The sequence below is a fragment of the Solanum tuberosum genome, unplaced genomic scaffold, assembly GCF_000226075.1.
Source record: "Solanum tuberosum cultivar DM 1-3 516 R44 unplaced genomic scaffold, SolTub_3.0 scf00146, whole genome shotgun sequence".
Classification (NCBI taxonomy): domain Eukaryota; kingdom Viridiplantae; phylum Streptophyta; class Magnoliopsida; order Solanales; family Solanaceae; genus Solanum; species Solanum tuberosum.
The window spans coordinates 782826-801036 of record NW_006239076.1 but is presented as its reverse complement, the minus strand read 5'-3'; the positions used below and the strand labels follow the sequence as shown (position 1 = coordinate 801036).

The following is an 18211-nucleotide window of genomic DNA, read 5'->3' as shown; positions in this document are numbered from 1 at the left end:
TTAAGGCGTTATATACCCCGGCAAGATATAGGACAGTTCTGGCAGCATGGGCGAGACGTTGTATCATCATATAGCTCATAGTGATGGTTGTCGGTTTGAGAATCTACCAAAGAGTTATATTGTATTTTATATACAAATTGAGTTATTATTGTATTCTTCAATACAGTTGAGTTATTATCTACTCTTTTAAAAGTTTTCCATATATTGCATCTTTTATTGTTGTTTTATCTTGAGTTGAGTTGAGTATCTAATCTTTGAGTTGAGTTGAGTATCTTTGAGTTGAGTTATCTAATCTTTGAGTTGAGTATCTTATTCTTGAGTTGAGTTTAGTTGAGTGAGTTGAGAAGAGGTGAGTATGTTCCTTTTTATCAAGTTCAAGTCTATGTTTATGCTTTAGAATTCCCCTTACATGCTCGTACATTCCACGTACTGAGCCATTTGTCCTGCATCGTTTCATGATACAAATACAGGTATTTAGGATCATCAATAGGCGTTTCGTTGAGGTCATGTGATATTCCAGTCATCTTTGGTGAGCCTTCTTATATTCCGGAGGACTTTACCTTTACCTTACAGTTAGTACTTTTTAGATGTCGTGGGTCTTGTCCCAATATCTTTCTATAATAGTAGAGGCTTCATAGATAGACAGGCTTGAAGTGTTTTCTGTATTTACTTTCTTTTGAGTATTGTTTACACTTTCTTAAGGTTCACTATTGGAGTTCAATGAATTTAATTCAGTTTTAAGCTTATGTATGCTTGAGTTAATCTTCCGCTTGTAGCCAGCCAGGATGGGGGTTTGCTTGGGGACCAGCAATGGTTCTCGAGTGTCGGCCTTGTCCAGGGTGTAGGCTCGGGTCATTACAGGGTGAAATAGTGATCTAACTTTTACCTAATATTCTTCCCACTTATAGTATAATGTATGAATGAATATGAATCAAATTTCCATGTGACTTTTCATATATATATATATATCAACTTTTAAATTAAGAGTAATTATGACTACAGTAAAACCTCTATAAATTAATATAGGTGGGACCATGAAATTTTATTATTTTATAGGGATATTATTTAATCAATAAATCAATATTTATTAATTTAAAGAATTTTTTGAGATTTAATGAAGGTTAATTTTGATTATATCAAAATCATTGTATCTTACTAATTTATGTATCATATTTATTGATTTCACATAAAAAAAAATTATTATACATAAAGTACAATGAATACATCAAAATTATTGTATCTTACTAATTTATGTATCATATTTATTGATTTTACATAAATATTAAATTTATTATACATAAAGCACAATATATATGTATGATTCATTGTAATATTTATTTTTTTTGTTAAATGATTTATTGTAAAAAAAATTCAAGAATTCAATCATTCATTGTAAAATTATACATAATGTTCATTGTTTCTTAATAATCAATTATTATTCATTGTATTCTTATTAAAAACATTCGATGTATGATGGTGAGGAAAAAAACTATATAAGCAACATAGGAAATTTCTTTAAATCATATCCAAAAATGGCTTCTCATTTAAAATGTGCCACAAAATCAACAATGATAGATCAAATACATAAAGCATTATGTGAGTACAAAAGAGATCATTCCGCATGCACTCAAAAAGATTTACAGTCATGGCTTAATGAAAACTTTCATTTGAAAGTTTGTCAAGGTACAATGTCAAACACACTCAAACGATCAACTAAATATATTTCGGCTGACCTAGAAAAAGAAAAGGATATCAAGCGACACAAGCCAGCAAAATATTCAGACATGGAGAAGGCCATTTATAAGTGGTCTCTAATATGAAGACCATGTGAATATAATAGGAGAGTCAATTTTGGAGAAGGCAATAGATGCAATGAAACTTTTATATCCTCAGCAAGATTTTGAGCACAAATTATCTCTAGGTTGGCTTGAAAAATTCAAGCTAAGACAGGTATCAAGTCATTTCATCTTTTCGGAGAGAGTGGTTCAGTTGATATACAAGACATGGAGACGAAATTGGAATCCATAAGAACAAAAATAGATCAATTTTTAAATAACTGGTTCATACTCCCTTTGTCCCTAATTACTTGTCCAATTCAAAAGTGGACAAGTAATTAGGGACAAAGGGAGTATGAACTTTCAATTAAAATAAATCGGAGCTCTTGGATGCAATAAGAAAAGTTAGAGATGAGCTTCAACTAGATTTAAATTTTAAGAAAAAACAGAACACAATAGAATCATATTTCACTAATTTATCTTAGATATATTTGTACTTTTAAAGAATTATTAATTTATGATATTAGTGGGACCATATATATTTATATAGGGGTCTTCTGGAAATATATTATCTTATAATCTTATCGAAATTGGTGATATTTTCCATTGGCCCAAGTTAGGACGGGATGAAAATATTATTTTAGAGAGATTATTAATTTACCGAGTATTAATTTGTAGAGGTTTTACTGTATATAATAAATTAGAAATTATTTACTAATATTAAATTAATTAGATTATGATTTAGTGTAAGGGAAAAATAGTAATCTAACGTTTGCCCATTATTCTTCGCACTTATAGTATGATATGATGATAATAAAATTATAAAATGTAATATACATGAGACTACGCCCCGTATATCTATAAGACTTTACGCCTTATGTCTCGGGGATTACATCTCTCCCCATACTACCTAAAACGTCTTGCCTCAAGCCCCCACCTTTTAAAATAATGTGCATGACCAAGTAAAACATGAAATAATCTGATAAGCTGAGTTCATAAAGCATAGTATAAGTTCAATGCAATATTCTTAAAATCATATCATAAGCTTAATCATAATCTTTTGAAGAAATCATGAATTGTTGTGGGAGATACCATTAACTGACATAAACCATGTGAGCTATAACATGGAGTTTAATGTACTACTCTCACACTGAAAAGAGAGTGTCCTACCTGCCAAGATAAGGGTCATAATCATAAGCTTAGGTGAATCCACCCGCTAATATCTATTCTGGACAATCTTATGAGGGCACGTAATTTAGGAATCTGTGTAGTCGCCACTAGTACGCCTCTGTGCTAAGTAAGCGCCCAACGGAAAACATGCATAATGATATCATATTAATATTCATAGTCTTTGAAATGGTAAGAATCTAGTAATATCAAATTGTTCTTGAAGACTCATAATCATAAGAATAGCTCCTTTAAAATATCATGATTTCGTAACATAATCAATTCATAAGAGACACTTAATCGAAAGCATCTATATCACGATAATCTTTCCATAATGAGAATACTTCAATCGGAAGCAACATAATTTCATAAAATCATGTTGACACTTTATTCTAAAGTACCCTTGAATCATAATCTCTTCAATTCATAACGAATGTATATCATCAAAGCTTGATTTTAGATCAAAATCACTTGCATAGCATGGGTTAATATAAATATCATTGGAAACATGTAATTATGATCAAATCATGCATAATAAGATCAATAATAATGAATAAGTTTCAAATCAATTGAACCCACAATAAAATCATGAAATCCTAGAATTTGGTTAAGAATCATGGAGAGACTTTGAGGTTTCTTTGGGACTTAATGGGTGAAGAGGAATTCATTGATAAATTTCCCACATACCTTGATGAGTCCTAAATTTGAAATCTGGAAGAGGAGACTTGGATCTTGAAGAAATCTAGAATCACCTTGAGAGAACTTGGAGAAGAAGACTTGAGAGCTTTGGGAGTTTGAGAGTGAATGGGGAGGGTTTGAACCTTAGAAACGGTTTTAGGTCTTAGAAATAGGCTTAAAACGACATAGTATAGGAATTAAAAGAATAGATAAAGACCCATTTAACCTTGAAAAATAATTGTCGGAACACTTCTACGGACCCCATGTATTGTTCGTACAAGCTTCTACAGACCGTATTGTCCATTCGTGAACAAATTACTAAAAATCAGCTTCTCTGATGGAGGACTACGAGCCAAGGTCTACAGACCGTATACCCAACTACGATCTGTGTAACCCCTCGTACACTGAGTCTCAAGAATTTCCTGGAAAGTTACCACGAGTTGTACTGCCTTGTACACCTCTTCCGTAGATCCAAGATAATAAAATTTCACTAAGTCTGGAACTCACTCTACCGACATCTTACATGACCCGTATATCATTTCAAGATTCATCATGTTGGCCCGTAAAACTTCATTTCACTAAGTCTGGAACTCACTCTACTGGCATCTTACACGACCCGTATATCATTTCAAGAGTCATCATGTTGGCCCATAAAACTTCACCTAAAGACTTAACGTATTCCAGATTTCCAACCACCAGTCCACGACTAGTTTCCACTGCCCCCACAACCATCTATGGTCCGTACACTAGGCTCGTGGAACCAATGCATCAACAACTTTCTGCACTCTTTCCTTTTCAATTCTACTTTTCCACTTCCGAGGTGTTACAAATTGTAGCCTTGTGTTCACTCAAAAGAACATTCTCATGTATGTCTTCTTCAAAAATATTTCTTCAATTTCTGCATAAGGACTAGGTTCTTTAGATATAGCTTTATCTTTGATTCTCCTTCAGTTGTATAACAGACAGTGTCAACTTTCTTCTTCAACATATCCAGTGCTTTTATCACTACATCAAATATGATCATTAGCGGTAATTAATTCTTAATTGTCGTTAAATATGTATTTTTAGCGGAAATTAGCACTCTTTGTATATGTCCCTAAAGCCTTTAGCGACATTGGTTCTAATGGCACTTAATTAATGCCGGTAAAGACTTTAGCACTCTTTATTAATGTCAATATTTATTGCCGCTAAAAGTTGTTTTTTGTTTCAGTGTATATAGAATCAAATTCAATAAAGAACATATTTCTTTATAATTCATCCTATAGGACATGATAAAATTGGGTTAAGCTATAATTGTAACATATTTATGCATAGTGCAACTCATTTAAACATCATAAAAAAGTCATAGTGCCAAATATTTTTTTGTGAACACAACAATATGAATTTCCAACCCAAGATCTCATCAAGCCTAAATAAAACTTTTGATCTATAAGTACCAAACCAAATAGACAATTATATTAACTTACGACATTGCTATGGTAAGATTTTGTATGATTTTGGTATCCAAAAGATGGCTCAAAAATAAGTTTTTTTGGTTAAGAAGGACGGTTTTCTAATAGTTAATCCTCAAGTGTTCACCAAGACAAAAGTTCAAGGTGGAATTTTATAGGTTTTGTAGATATTTACACTAGTGTGGCGCATAGGATATTTACCCTATGCCTCACACCAAGACAAATTTGTAGGTTTTGTAGATATTTACACTAGTGTGGCGCACAGAATACCTACCCTATGCATCACACAAGACAATTTTGTAGGTTTTATAGATATTCACACTAGTGTGGCGCACAGAATACCTACCCTATGCATCACACCAAGACAATTTTCGCAACATACTATTTTTTTCAATTCTTTTCATGCGTACTTGAGCATTGGGGAATTAGCTCGATCCAAATACTTGTGAATGACTTCTACTCAGACTTCAAAGTCAAACTTCTCATCTCTTTTTGCATCAAATTGTTTCCTATCTATCAAATCATATTTCACACACACAAAACATACATATGAAGTGTGCATCAAATTGTTGCCTATCCATCAAATCATATTCCACACACACAAAATATATATATTAAGTGTAATGTGATCGAAATGAACTTATAACACAAGGAAAAAAAAAACTAAATATAAGGTGAAATGTATTTAAAAATATGTATTTCTAAATGATGATCATGTGCCAACTAGAAAAAGTGCCTTTTAATTGTCTCAAAAAATGTAGGTTACATGTACATATAATATGTTATATGACTAAACACATCTTTCTAAATGTCATATTCACTTATAGGAATCAAATAACTAAAGTTTTTCCTTTCTTAGTCCTTCACAACTCTTTATTAGATTCTCTTTTCTTTCAATGGCTACAATGAAGATACATATGAATTAGTAGATGTGTTTTATGGATTTTGTACCAAAGCATTCGACTTTACTTGTGAATCTTAGCTCATCCCACTAAGTAATAGAGAAACATATCCCTTTTATTAAAATAAAATATATCAATATTTTATCTCTATGTCCCAAATATTCTTGCAACCATATTCTATACCAGATTATGGCATCACAACTAACAAATAGGACAGCAAAACATATGATCGAATTAGATGCTTAGAGGGACTTGTCTATAGAGATCCCTTATCATATTTACTTTAGTATCATGGCTTGTCCAATTGGTCAAATATGCTAAGACTAAAATAAATTTATGAGTCAAACAAATAAAAGAAGACTTCTAAATCTTGTGATCTTAAACTAAAGATATGTAAACTTGTAATCTTAAACACCTCATGCGGAAAGTTGACATTAAAAAGTTGCCAAAAAAATGAAAGAGACATTATTTTTTGCAACGTACCAAAAAGGAAAGTAAAACAAACAAATTATATGGGGGGACTAGCTATTAAAGGGCATTATTTTCAAAAAAAAAAAATCCAAACAGAAAAAGGGTTTCCTGCTGCTAAGACCAGAGAATATGAATCTCCACCTAAATTTGATCATTATTGCTCAAATTAATTCAGATACTACCAGGAATTATAGTTACTAACATATGAGGAGATTATAGCAGTGTCATGGTTTGCTCTCTCAAAGCTCCAGCTGTCTATGCTATACATTTTATCTACAACAAATTAGGAAAAATGTTAACAAAGGCAAGTTTCATCTGTCGTTTCGCAATTCATTCTATCCCTTCTACACATACTATACATGACAGCATAACATAATTGCCAAGGAACTCTCAGTCCTTCAGACAAGATAGGACGTACGGTTGAATTATTTTGGGACTCAAAATGTGTAAACGTCCACCTAGTTGGAGGGGTAACAATATAAGAAAACGTGGTGTAGTCGATGAACAAAATAATTACAACCGAGATGGGAAGTCTGAACCCTTTCTGGAATGAAGCTGATCATGTACCTCTAGAAATGGCCGAGTCCCATTCTCTGCAGCACACTTGGTTAACAAAAGGTTTGCATGTTTCATCTCTTTCCTTTTCTCTGGCTGATAAATTGGATTTCAGTGAAGCAGCCGACGATATTCTGATTTCCTCATCTAGCTTTCCTTGATTGGACATTGCAATCCAATGCCGTAGCAACTAAGGAAATAAGTTTCCTTTCATCCCTTGGCACGATACCTCAATCAGCGTTGCCCAATTTAAAATCGGTCCTTTGTTTCCTAATATATATGGTGATAAGTGTTGGAATCAAAAGCTTCTGGTCTCGTTCAGTGGGTCATAATCGTAAGCATCACCAGCCTTGACAAAACGTCCCTTCACACGCCTTCTAACATCAGCTCTTGCCTTGCGAGAAGCGTATCTCACATGCTTATCAAATCTACACATGAGATCGGACAATTAGAAGATGTGAACAAAGAGAATAAGCCAAAAGTTGGAGGAAACTAGAGATTGCACAACCCAGACACTCCTATTTAGAACAGCACTATTTCTTCTGCATGGAATTAAGGATACTACTCGCGGGTGAAGTTCCACTGGTTATTACAAGAGAACTTACTTGCGGGTCTTCTTCTTTTCCTTGTAGCGCAATACAGCATCACTTCTGCTACTTGACGCCAATGAACTTTCAGGACATGGATGGCACCAAGGTGGTTCTCCCATAAGTAGCATTGTCGAGGCTCCACATTCTTGGTAATCCCCGGCATTGCTCTCTCCCCCAAGGTTAGAAAATGAGAGGATGGATGCTTGCCTCGCAAAGTAAACAGTAGGTTCTGTTTTGCAGCTCATCAGGGAGTCTGCAGACTCTGCGTTGCTACATGCTGGAAGCATCGTCCTTACCCTTCGAATTGATGACCCCTGGTACATTTTTCATTGATTCAAGTGAACATGTTTAGGTATGATTAAAGAGACTTTCATCATATCAAAAGTAATCAGACGAAAAGATGAACACTGAATCAGAACACTTGAATGGAATGTACGAACATTAATCACTCACAGATCATTCAAAGGAAAATAAGAGGCAAGACTTTCCGCAAAACAGGAAGAGATGAATGTTATAATGTTTTTGTGTAGTAGAAGACCCACTATCGGAAAATCTCATTCAGTGGTCTTAACGAATCCTATAACGATCAGTTTAGGTTCCTGATGTGTCATCCAATATAAACACAGATGCTGGGAAGTGGGATCTATTTCATATCCATGCAGTAAAATCAAAACATGGGCAGAACTAAATCAATCTTGCCTCGACCCAAAGTTTTCATCAGTATCAGCTCCTGATACTTGGGAACATAGAAAAGAAGAAGAATTTCATGGAAATATCTTAAAAAATCAGTTTCATCCCCGAAAAAAAAAAAGGATTTGCATGTGCAGAATAATACAATCTTTACCAGATCCGATCATGGATTTAGAATGTCTATAATCACTTGCCAGCAGACAACTTCTAAACAATGGATATCATGTTATTGATTCAACTGCTATCAATAAATACAGTTCCCACATCTATGCATTTTTTTTTGAGAATGAGTTCCCACATCTATGCATTATCAATACCTTATAAAAAACACTGCCTCCGTCTCAATTTATGTGAAGGTGTTTGACTGGGCATGGAGTTTAAGAGTGAAGAAACACTTTTTGAAACTTATGGTCTAAAATAAGTCATGGAAGTTGTGGCTGTAAATCATCTCAATAAGGTTAAAATGAGAAGTTTATAGTTAAATTGTTACGAACGCATAAACTGGGATGGATCGGAGGGAGTGAGCAAAAAGATCTATGCATTATGGATACTTGAATGAATATTTAGGAAGTAATGTATCTGCTGCTTCTTGACTAGTTTGCTACCAAGCCCTATCCCTATCCTTTAATAAGAGAAAAAAGGACCTTCATATACAAACAAGAATACAAAAGAAAAGGAAGCTAAGAGATAATGTATCCAGTTAACATTATGGAGAGGCATTTTCACTAGAAATTGTTAACACTCTTAAATCAACTATACAAATGAATATTCTATCAACTCTTGTCCACAATAATTTTTTACTAGAAAAGGGGAACCAGAGGTCTACCTGCTTTAACAGTTAAACACATATATTTCCTTTGGTCATAGCGAAAACATAAACCTACCACACATTATAAATTCATAAAATGCATCCAAATACACAATATTTGGCATTTTGGTCAAAGTTCTAGCAACAAAAACAGAGACATAAACCAAAAACTAAAAGATGAAACAGCACAAGAATAAGAAATTTCCAAGTATGAGAATCAAAAGGTTTGAGAAATTAGTTCTTTGTGAATCCTGCCCGTAATATAACACAAAATGCCTGATATAATCAACTGGATCCTCAATGTCACAAAGTGATTTAGGAGGGAAACATCCTTCATGATGCAAAATAATCTAGTTTCTAGAATCTTAAAGTAGATGTATGTGATAATATTGGGTCAGTCACATGCCACATATTTTTAGATGACAGTGGAAAACTTTCCTGATGGTAAGAATTATGCTCTCTTAGCAGTGTTGAAGTTCTCGAGAACAACTACTACGTCTTAGTCCCAAACAAGTTGAGTAAGCCATATGTATCCTCAGTGGCCATGTTTCTCCATTTAAATTCATCTCACGCTAACATTATACAAAATTATAGTAAAGATAAAAAGTACTAAAAGTACTCTATATTTGCTCCTTGCATAAAAATCGCCCATAGGCCTAAAGACTCCTATATAGGGCCAAAAGTAAATGTAATAATATGACTACTTGATATAGCCTCAGAAAATCTAAGTTTGCATGGATTTCAACAGATGCAGAACTAATCATGTTAATACTTAATAGTAAGAATGACCTCGACAGCGTTGGCATCCTGGCAGCAGGAATCAGAAACTGACATATCTTTCGTCCCAAATAATCCATCAATGTCATCATTCTCGAATAGCTGATTTGGATTATCGAGAGAACCACTAAATAGCTCTTCATAATTTTCAAAACTCAAGTCCACTTCATCCATATTGAAATCTTGAGAGAATGGATCTTCCTCATATATAGTTGAGCCTTTTACTCCAGAATAACAGCCCTGTGCATGAATAATAACAACATAAGCAACTTCCAAGAAATCTTGTGTCAAATGATTTAACAGCAATAAGGTAACACACATTGTGGATAACCATTCTCAAGCATAACATAATAAAATGAGGCAGTGCAATCAAATGCTTGAAAACGAATATGGAGTTCTCCCATAAGGCAGAAGAAAGAATCATAAATTACAGTTCATCTTCCTCAACATTTTTAGACCTGTTACTACTTCACTAATCTCAGGTAGCAATTAGCATTAAAAAAGGAGCTGGGCACTGGAAAATCAAAGCTGAAGTTTGTTGAAAGATTCCAGAGGAACAACAAGGTGCATGACAACCTCAGCTTCATGAGCCCACTAGTGGTTGACTAACTTATTGATCGTCATTGCTATCAAATCGAAGTCCAGGAAAACAGAACTATCAGATCCGCGACATATCAGCAAGAATTATTAGCTTCTCATCATAATATATCTTTTAAAACCTAGATTACCTTTGATGAAGAGAAATTCACAGATCCAACAATTTGCTCCGCCTTGTTTAGCTTGTTGCCAAGAGTAAGCATGGAGGATCCCACCAATACACTTGATTTGTTTGGGGTATGCATTTCACTCACTTCAACTGTAGCAGATGCATCTTGAGAGCTGAACGTTCCTTGAGGAGCTCGGCTATCCGTAGGTCGGTTGTCAGTGATGCTCATTGAACCCATTCCCTTCTCACAAGTTGAATCACCACCTAAAGGGTTATCTAAGAGAAACGACCAGATAGTAGAGAGTTCTGCAGCGGAAGGGCATCCAGTATAAGAACTAAGTGCTTGTCTATTATGCATGGAACCTGTACCAGAACCAGCATGACCAATCGAATCACAGTTCTTGCAAAGAGAAACCTTCTCCTCAACACGTCTAACAATAGCTGGTTGTGAATTACATCTTTCGCATAAAAGTGTCCTGGAATGGCGCTGTGAAAGGGCATTGGCAGAATGCACATTGCGATCACACGACAAACATAAGCAAGCTGCATCAGACCGGCAATATACAATTGACCGCTGCTCCCCACAGAATTCACATATATGCCCCATCACTTCTCCTCAGTAATCTAAGATTTAAAAAAAAAAGACTGTCTGTAAATCTTCTTCAGCAGAAAAGCTTAGAATTTAAGCAATAGAAGTTGCTTCCTAGTTGAGCACGTACATACAGATTGCTCAAACAATTTGTGCTTATGCTGTACCAGGGAACAGAATCTGCATTAATTACAATCCAATGAAAAGCAAGAAGTTTTAAGAAAGAATACAACTACATCTTTCATATTCTGTGATGTTTGCTTATCCAAAATGAAAATTCACCTTCTCACGAAAATTGAAGAATTCAAACTGAGATAGCAACAACAACAACATATACAGTTTAATCCCACAAGTGGAGTCTTACCCTACCTTGGGAGATAGAGAGGCAAAACGAAAGAGCACTAAATCAAAATTCCACTTTAAATGGAACACTAACTATTACAGAGAACAGAAAATGTGAATGATAAAGTATGTCACTTCACTCAGAAAAGGGGAAAGCTGCCACAAACAAGTTGCAACAGAGAATCAAACAAAAGGTGGAGAACTTTGGCGAGTTATTTCTAAGCATCACTAGCTACAGCAAGAAGCAACATCTTTTTCTGTCAGGCAATCACAAATCTATCAATCTCTCAATTCCAATTACTCGGGATCTTTTTCCTATTTCTCTATTTAAGTTGAGTATCTAAAAGGATCTTACCGCAACCCTCCTACTATATCCGGACTTATTAATATTATGTGAGCTGGGGAAAAGCTCTATCAACTAAACCAACCACAAATCCATTCAAAACAAAAATTCAGCAGCAAAACATATGGTGGGTGGGTGGGAAATTAAACCAACAAAGAAAATATGTCGAATATAGCCCAAGCTGCAGACTTAGAGACTTTCACACAAGAACAAAGAAAACTACTCCAAGAAAATATGAAAAAGCACACATAAACAGCAAAATTCTCAAAATGAGCCATAAAATTATGAGAAAATCCAAAAATTTCAGCAACCCACAAACAGATCAAACAACAGAACACCATATGAAGAACAAGCAACCCCATTTGAATAGAAAAAAAAAAGAATTTTCAATAAAGCAACCATTTTTACCTGATATAAAAACTGTGAAGCTGACCAAACAAAGATTAGCAAGTTCTAGATAAACCCTTAAATTTATTGTTTAGCAAGCAGCTTTTAGACCATACAACAAAACAACCTGAACAAGAAAAGATGGACCTTTTTTCAGAATCTGTGTCTACTGTCTGTGTGTGTGAGGGGAAGGGGATTGGTTCTTTTAGGATTGTATGCTGTTGAATAGTTGAGTTTCTGATAACAATAAAATATCAACAAAAATATAATCTGATAAAAAAGTGCAGGAGAGAGAAAAAAAAAAGGGAAATGGACAGGGGAAGAAGGTGTAATATGTGGGACCCTTTCTTCTTGTCCCCACTTGAAATGGAAATATACTATAATTTGTTGCCTTTTCTCCTGCTTTTTCTTTTCTTTATAGTAGTGTGTGTATTTATATTATGACTTATTTCCATTTTAAATGTATAAGAATAGAATTTGTACATTTAAAATATAGTATTTATTTATAAAAATATCATTTATATGTTTTTTTAGTTTTGTACACTTTTAGGGGGAATTATATTCTTAATCATGCTTATGCATGTATTAAAAAAATTTGTATTGTGAATATCATAATTTATTATGTATTAGTTTCGAACATGTGTATTGCACATGTATCCCATGCTAAATAGTATAACTATTTTAAAATTTCAACAATTTGAACTATTTTTTTAAGTACAAATAAAAATACATTTTTTTATAGAAAATTTAATTAAAAAGGTCTAATAGAGATAAAATACAAAATATTCAAAAAATCAAATCAAAAATCAAGATGAAAGAAGAAGAAATTGAGTACATTAAACCCCTCTATTTGTAGTAAAAAAAAAAAGGATAGTATGAACAGGTGTTTATTGTCCTTGTTAGAAAACTCTCAACCGTTCAAAAAAGTCATAACCCTTCGAAAAAGCTACAACTCATCAAAAAACTTACAACCTTTCGGAAAAGTCACAACTCTTTTATCATGCCCCGAGCCTACACCCTGGACATGGCCAGCACTCGAGAACCATTCTTGATCCTCAAGTGAACCATTGGTATGCTGACTACTTAACAATAATAGGCTTAAAACAGAATTTGATCTCAAAATAAAACTCAACTCGAATGTCTGAAAGTACTCATTTCAATAATCATAATAGTTTACAAAACATCTTTAAGGAAAGAAAGTACTGAGAGACTCCTCAACTCTATCCATCTATGAAGCCTCTAATGTTTAAAATAGGTGTCCACGACGCCTCAAAACAACTAACTGAAAGTAGATGTGAAGTCTTCTGGAATGCAAGGAAGCTCATCGAAACTGTTTGGAGTGTAGAATGATCTCAATGGAGCGCTTGTTGATGATCCTGAACACCTATTTATGCATCATAAAAAGATGCAGTAGGACATCAATACATTTCAATGTACGAGTATGTAATATAGCTGAGGCAAAATAACTTAAAGAAAGGAATGTAATATATAACAATGTACTCAATCTAAATATAAAGAAATAAAGGAGTTAAATCATTTAAAGCTTTACAAAATACTTTCTCATCTCTGAACTCAACATAATAAGTGATATATATTTTTAAAAAAATACACTTTAACTCTATTGGGAGATTCTCTAACCGACAACCATCACTATGAGCTACGTGATGATACAGTGTCTTGTCCATGCTGCCAGAATTGTCTTATATCGTGCCGGAATATAGAACCTCTCAACTAAGTGGATCCACTAAGCAATAAGGATTCATCTAAAAAGTATGATCTTGTACCTATGTTGGCAAGACATGGTTTATGAGGGTTGTGAGTTGTCTAAACTATCCCCCATATCGGTGCTCAATACTACTCCCAATAATATATACTCTTGCTCAAATGTATAAAACATATTCTTTCTCTGGTTTGAGATAATTTCTCAAACTATCCTCTTAAAAGAGGTAATTGCTCTGAAATATCTCTGAAACCATTACTCATTTAGAAAACAAGGTTTCTTTTTGCTCAATGTAAAAATATATTCCGGGTTGAGATAACTACTCAAAGTTAAAGAGGCCTCTTTAAGAGGTAATTGCACTGTACTCAATCTTTCTGAAAAACTCTTTTAACTTTTTTCAAGATAATATTCTCTTTATTCATGTAAAAATGAAATATTTAGAAAATACTTAGCTTCCTTAGGGGTCGTTTGGTTTGAATATGAGTTATGATGGGATAAGCTATGTTGGGATTAGTTATGATGGGATAAGTTGTCCTGAGATTATTTCTTATTGAGTGTTTGGTTTGTTGTATTCAAATTAATATATATTGATAAATTTTAAGAACAAGTTGTCTGTTTACAAAATTTCCCTTCACTTTATTTAAACTTTTGAAATTTTTCTTTGCGAGCTTTAGTTATTCATTTTTTTAAAATAAAACTTTTATTTTATTTAACTTAAATATTTTTGTTTATGTAATTTCCATGATAAGTACCATGTGTATTTAAAAATGTAACTTGTTTTCTTATTTAGCTTAAAAAATAGAACTTCCCTCTTAAGTTTATTAAAGAGAAGAAAATTTATGAGAAATCAAAATAAATAAACGTAAGAATTAGTCAAATAAATTCATAAATAAAAAATTAATATTTATATAGTATAATTTTTTAATTAGAAAAATATTTATAATTATCATAAAAATAAGGAGTAGTAAATATTATTATACATGGTATTAAAAAAATGTAAATATACATAAATGTGAAAAATGATGTATAAAAAGGATTTAAAGGGACATATTTGTCATTTACCTATTTTATCCCGAGATAAGTTATCCCAGGATTACTATACCACCCAATATGAGGGATAACTTATCCCGACACTAATTCATAATCCTGAGATAAGTTATCCCAAGCTTTGCAACCAAACAACGAAATAAAGAGTACTTAAAATTTATCATGGGATTAACTCCCCTTATCCATCACACCAAACGACCCCTTATACTCTTGCTTAAATCTTGGTTAAGCTCTTTCTCAAACTTCTCTTTACTTTCTCAAAACTCAGTTTAAACAATTATGTTGTGTTTAAAAGATTCTCAATAAGAACTCAATGAATACTCAGAAAATAGGATTCATGATGGAAATATACATGAACAATCGACTCAATAATCTCAATGCAAGATATAGCAACTCAATAATCAAAAAGTAGAATTCAATAGTCAGTAACTCAAGAACTCAGAACTCAATATCAACTCACCTCAAGAACACTTAAATCTAAGGATAAGGATAGAACCCTAGATTACTCTTTTACTAATTTGAAAGTAGATGTAGGGAGTGAGGACAAACAAATCCAACACTATAATAGCCTTACATACCTGGAAGAACAAAGTTCTTGACGAAATCGACGAAGCTCGAAGAACGCTTGAAACCCTAGATTTTTTCCTCTTGAAACCTTTCCCTAATGACTTGTAGTGTTAATTAACGTAGAGCTATTAACACTTTCTAAGCCCTTAACTAGGTGAAAACATTGTAGTTTAGGCTTAGAATAGAGGTTAAAACGACGTAGTTTAAGTACCAAACGCATAGGAAAAAGACCAAAATGATCCGAGCTTAAAAAACTGACGGAGTACCCTTCAAGGAAGTCTTCAAGGACCGTTTAAGGCTCCACTATCCATGAAAAACTTCAATGGCCGTATAGTCATCCATGAGCCTTCGCCTGTCTGACAGGGCCTTACTAAAACGGGTATAACTTTTTACTCCGAACTCGAATTGAGGCAAACTTGGTGGCGTCAAAAGAGGACTCAAAGAGCTTTAATTTGATAGGCTATGGATCACCTAATTCGTTATATTCTATGAAATATGGTCATTTAAAGTTGACCAAAGTAAAATCTCATATTGAAACGCAATTGGTAAGAAAGCTTTCAACTCAACTTTGCGCTAGGGGATTCTAGTGACCTCAATTCATATCCAAAATCACTCCCACATTTAAAGAATTGATCTTAACTTAAAAGCTGACGGAGTCACCTATATGAAAGGCTGGACTACCCTCCCTATACGGCCCGTACACTTGTAAACGGACCATTTAGGGTCTCGTGAAGGGTCTCTGGCCTGGTTTAGGCTTGTGGACTTGTGTCACGACCCAAAGTATGCCCTAGGTGTAACATGGTGTATAAGACCCCCGAGAGACCCTACACAAGCCACTTAACATACATAAACAAGATAATAGAAAATCAAGAGATTTAAAAGACAATTCACATCAAAGAGTTCAATAAAACGAAGCGAAAGTCTACATAGTCTCAATAGCCATCTACTACGTCAAAAGTGACCAGGAAGTAACCCTGACATCACGTAAGATATCTGAAAGTAAAGATATAATGAAATAAAGGATTCGTCCTCGAAACATGAGGACTCACCAATCTTCAATATCTACTAAGTAATCTCTAGCCACAGAGATGTGAATCTGGAACGTTGGACCCTACATTTAGAAAGATGTAGGCAATAGTATGTGTTAGTACAAAGATGTACCAAGTATGATAGCAATGCATAGAGATGTAAAATCATGCTAAAAAAGATCTTTTATGCCATGCAAAGACCAAGTTAAAACCATAAGAAAGAGGTTAGAAAACATTATAATAATCATGGTCAAATGCAAGTAAAACTCATATTTTGAACACTTGTAAAAATACTTCTTGAAGTAACCTTAGTTCATCATTATGATTGTCGTGGGAAATTAGCCTTAACCAACATAGAGACCATGTGAGTTATAACATGGAATTCGGTGTTCTCCCTACACCGAAAAGAGGTGATCTCACTTGCCAAGGTAAGAACAATGAACATCTAGCTTATGTGGATCCACTAGCTAATGTCTATCTAAACAACCTATGTTAGCACATAGTTTATGGGACACGGGTAATCGCCACTTGTCCACTCGGTACTAAGCTTAATTCCCACAGAATAGTCATTAATCATATTCATCTTATATTTAAGGGTCATGGGTAATCGCCTTTTGCCCTACACTATGGGGATATGGGTAATCGACTCTTGTCTTTCATTAGAGGACATGGGTAATCGCCTTTTGCCTCATCATTAGAATAGATCCTTATCTTTGATTCATTTTAGGTGAGAAGACCTTTCAACCTTATAATCATTCATATTCATGTATTGAGTAATTATGTGAGAAACCCTTTCACAACAGTCATCAACAACAACAACACTTTATGCTTTACTCTCAAAGCAACTCATATCACATTTCATAAGAACATCCATATTTCCATAATTCACCCTTCATAGTTGATCAGTCCGAGATTTGGACTCATTTAGGGATTTATTTATAAGATTTAGTGTCCTCGAATGCTTATTTTGTTCCAATAACTAATGTAAAACCCTTGATTTCTAGGTATATGGATTGAGGAACAAATCAAGGACACTAATTTGCAAAAAGGAACAAAGCAAGATGAAAGAATGAAGAAAAGCAAGCCTGGTGATCGTCAAGTCCACCTGGCGAGTCGCCGAATGGCTACTTGACCGCCTAAAGTTCTAGTGTGCCAAACCCTGAAGGAAAGAAGCAAGTTGGAGAGAAATGATCAGTCGGTGGATCTCCGAGTGGTTCTGTGATGCAGTGTTGGAGCAACAAAGTTATAGACCTTGAAGATGCTGAATGCCAAGGCAGAAGGAAGATGGAAATGACCAAAGGACGGCTCACCGAATGGTTCGGCGAGCCCGACTTACTTCACCGAGTGACTCTTCGCAGCACATTTTTGGCGACTATAAATTCATTTTTGAACATTTAGTTTAGTATCTTTGCTCATATATTTTTAGTTTATTATTGAGTTTTGAACTGGTGAGACAGTTTTCTCTAGTTTTTCCTAAGCTTTGAAGAATTAAAGTTTTTCACTTTTGAGAAATTGAAGTGGGTCTTTGACATTCTTCGAATTGGAGCATTGTAAGGCATAATCTACATTTACCCAGTTGACGGATAATCAATTTGGTAACTATTTTTACCTTTTTATG

The 18211-nt window shown here is 34.1% G+C and overlaps 1 protein-coding gene across 6 annotated transcripts; it reads right to left on the bottom strand.

Annotated features, from left to right (window-relative positions):
• Positions 1-6574: 6574 nt before the first annotated feature.
• Positions 6575-12492, bottom strand: LOC102603868 (zinc finger protein CONSTANS-LIKE 10-like). Of its 6 annotated transcripts, none has more exons than XM_006353040.2 (6): positions 12253-12492; positions 11290-11339; positions 10593-11194; positions 9877-10104; positions 7605-7903; positions 6575-7427 (listed from the first exon to the last, which is right to left on the bottom strand). In XM_006353040.2, the coding sequence occupies exons 3-6, from the start codon at positions 11175-11177 to the stop codon at positions 7298-7300; spliced, it is 1242 nt and encodes a 413-aa protein (XP_006353102.1). In that variant the 5' UTR covers positions 11178-11194; positions 11290-11339; positions 12253-12492; the 3' UTR covers positions 6575-7297. The 6 variants fall into 6 exon arrangements, with proteins under 6 accessions (XP_006353102.1, XP_006353103.1, XP_015166684.1 ...); XM_006353041.2 differs by having other exon boundaries at positions 11294-11339; XM_015311198.1 differs by having other exon boundaries at positions 11290-11320.
• Between the last annotated feature and the right edge of the window lie 5719 nt (positions 12493-18211).

Bases quoted from the DNA above. Each gene is read 5' to 3' on its own strand.
- LOC102603868 (XM_006353040.2), bottom strand. From the start codon at position 11,177: ATGGGGCATATATGTGAATTCTGTGGGGAGCAGCGGTCAATTGTATAT. The intron at 10,105-10,592 runs GTAATCTAGGTT...ATTCATGCACAG, and splicing joins TGAATTTCTCTTCATCAAAG to GGCTGTTATTCTGGAGTAAA. The intron at 7,904-9,876 runs GTCATTCTTACT...AAAATGTACCAG, and splicing joins AGGATGCCAACGCTGTCGAG to GGGTCATCAATTCGAAGGGT.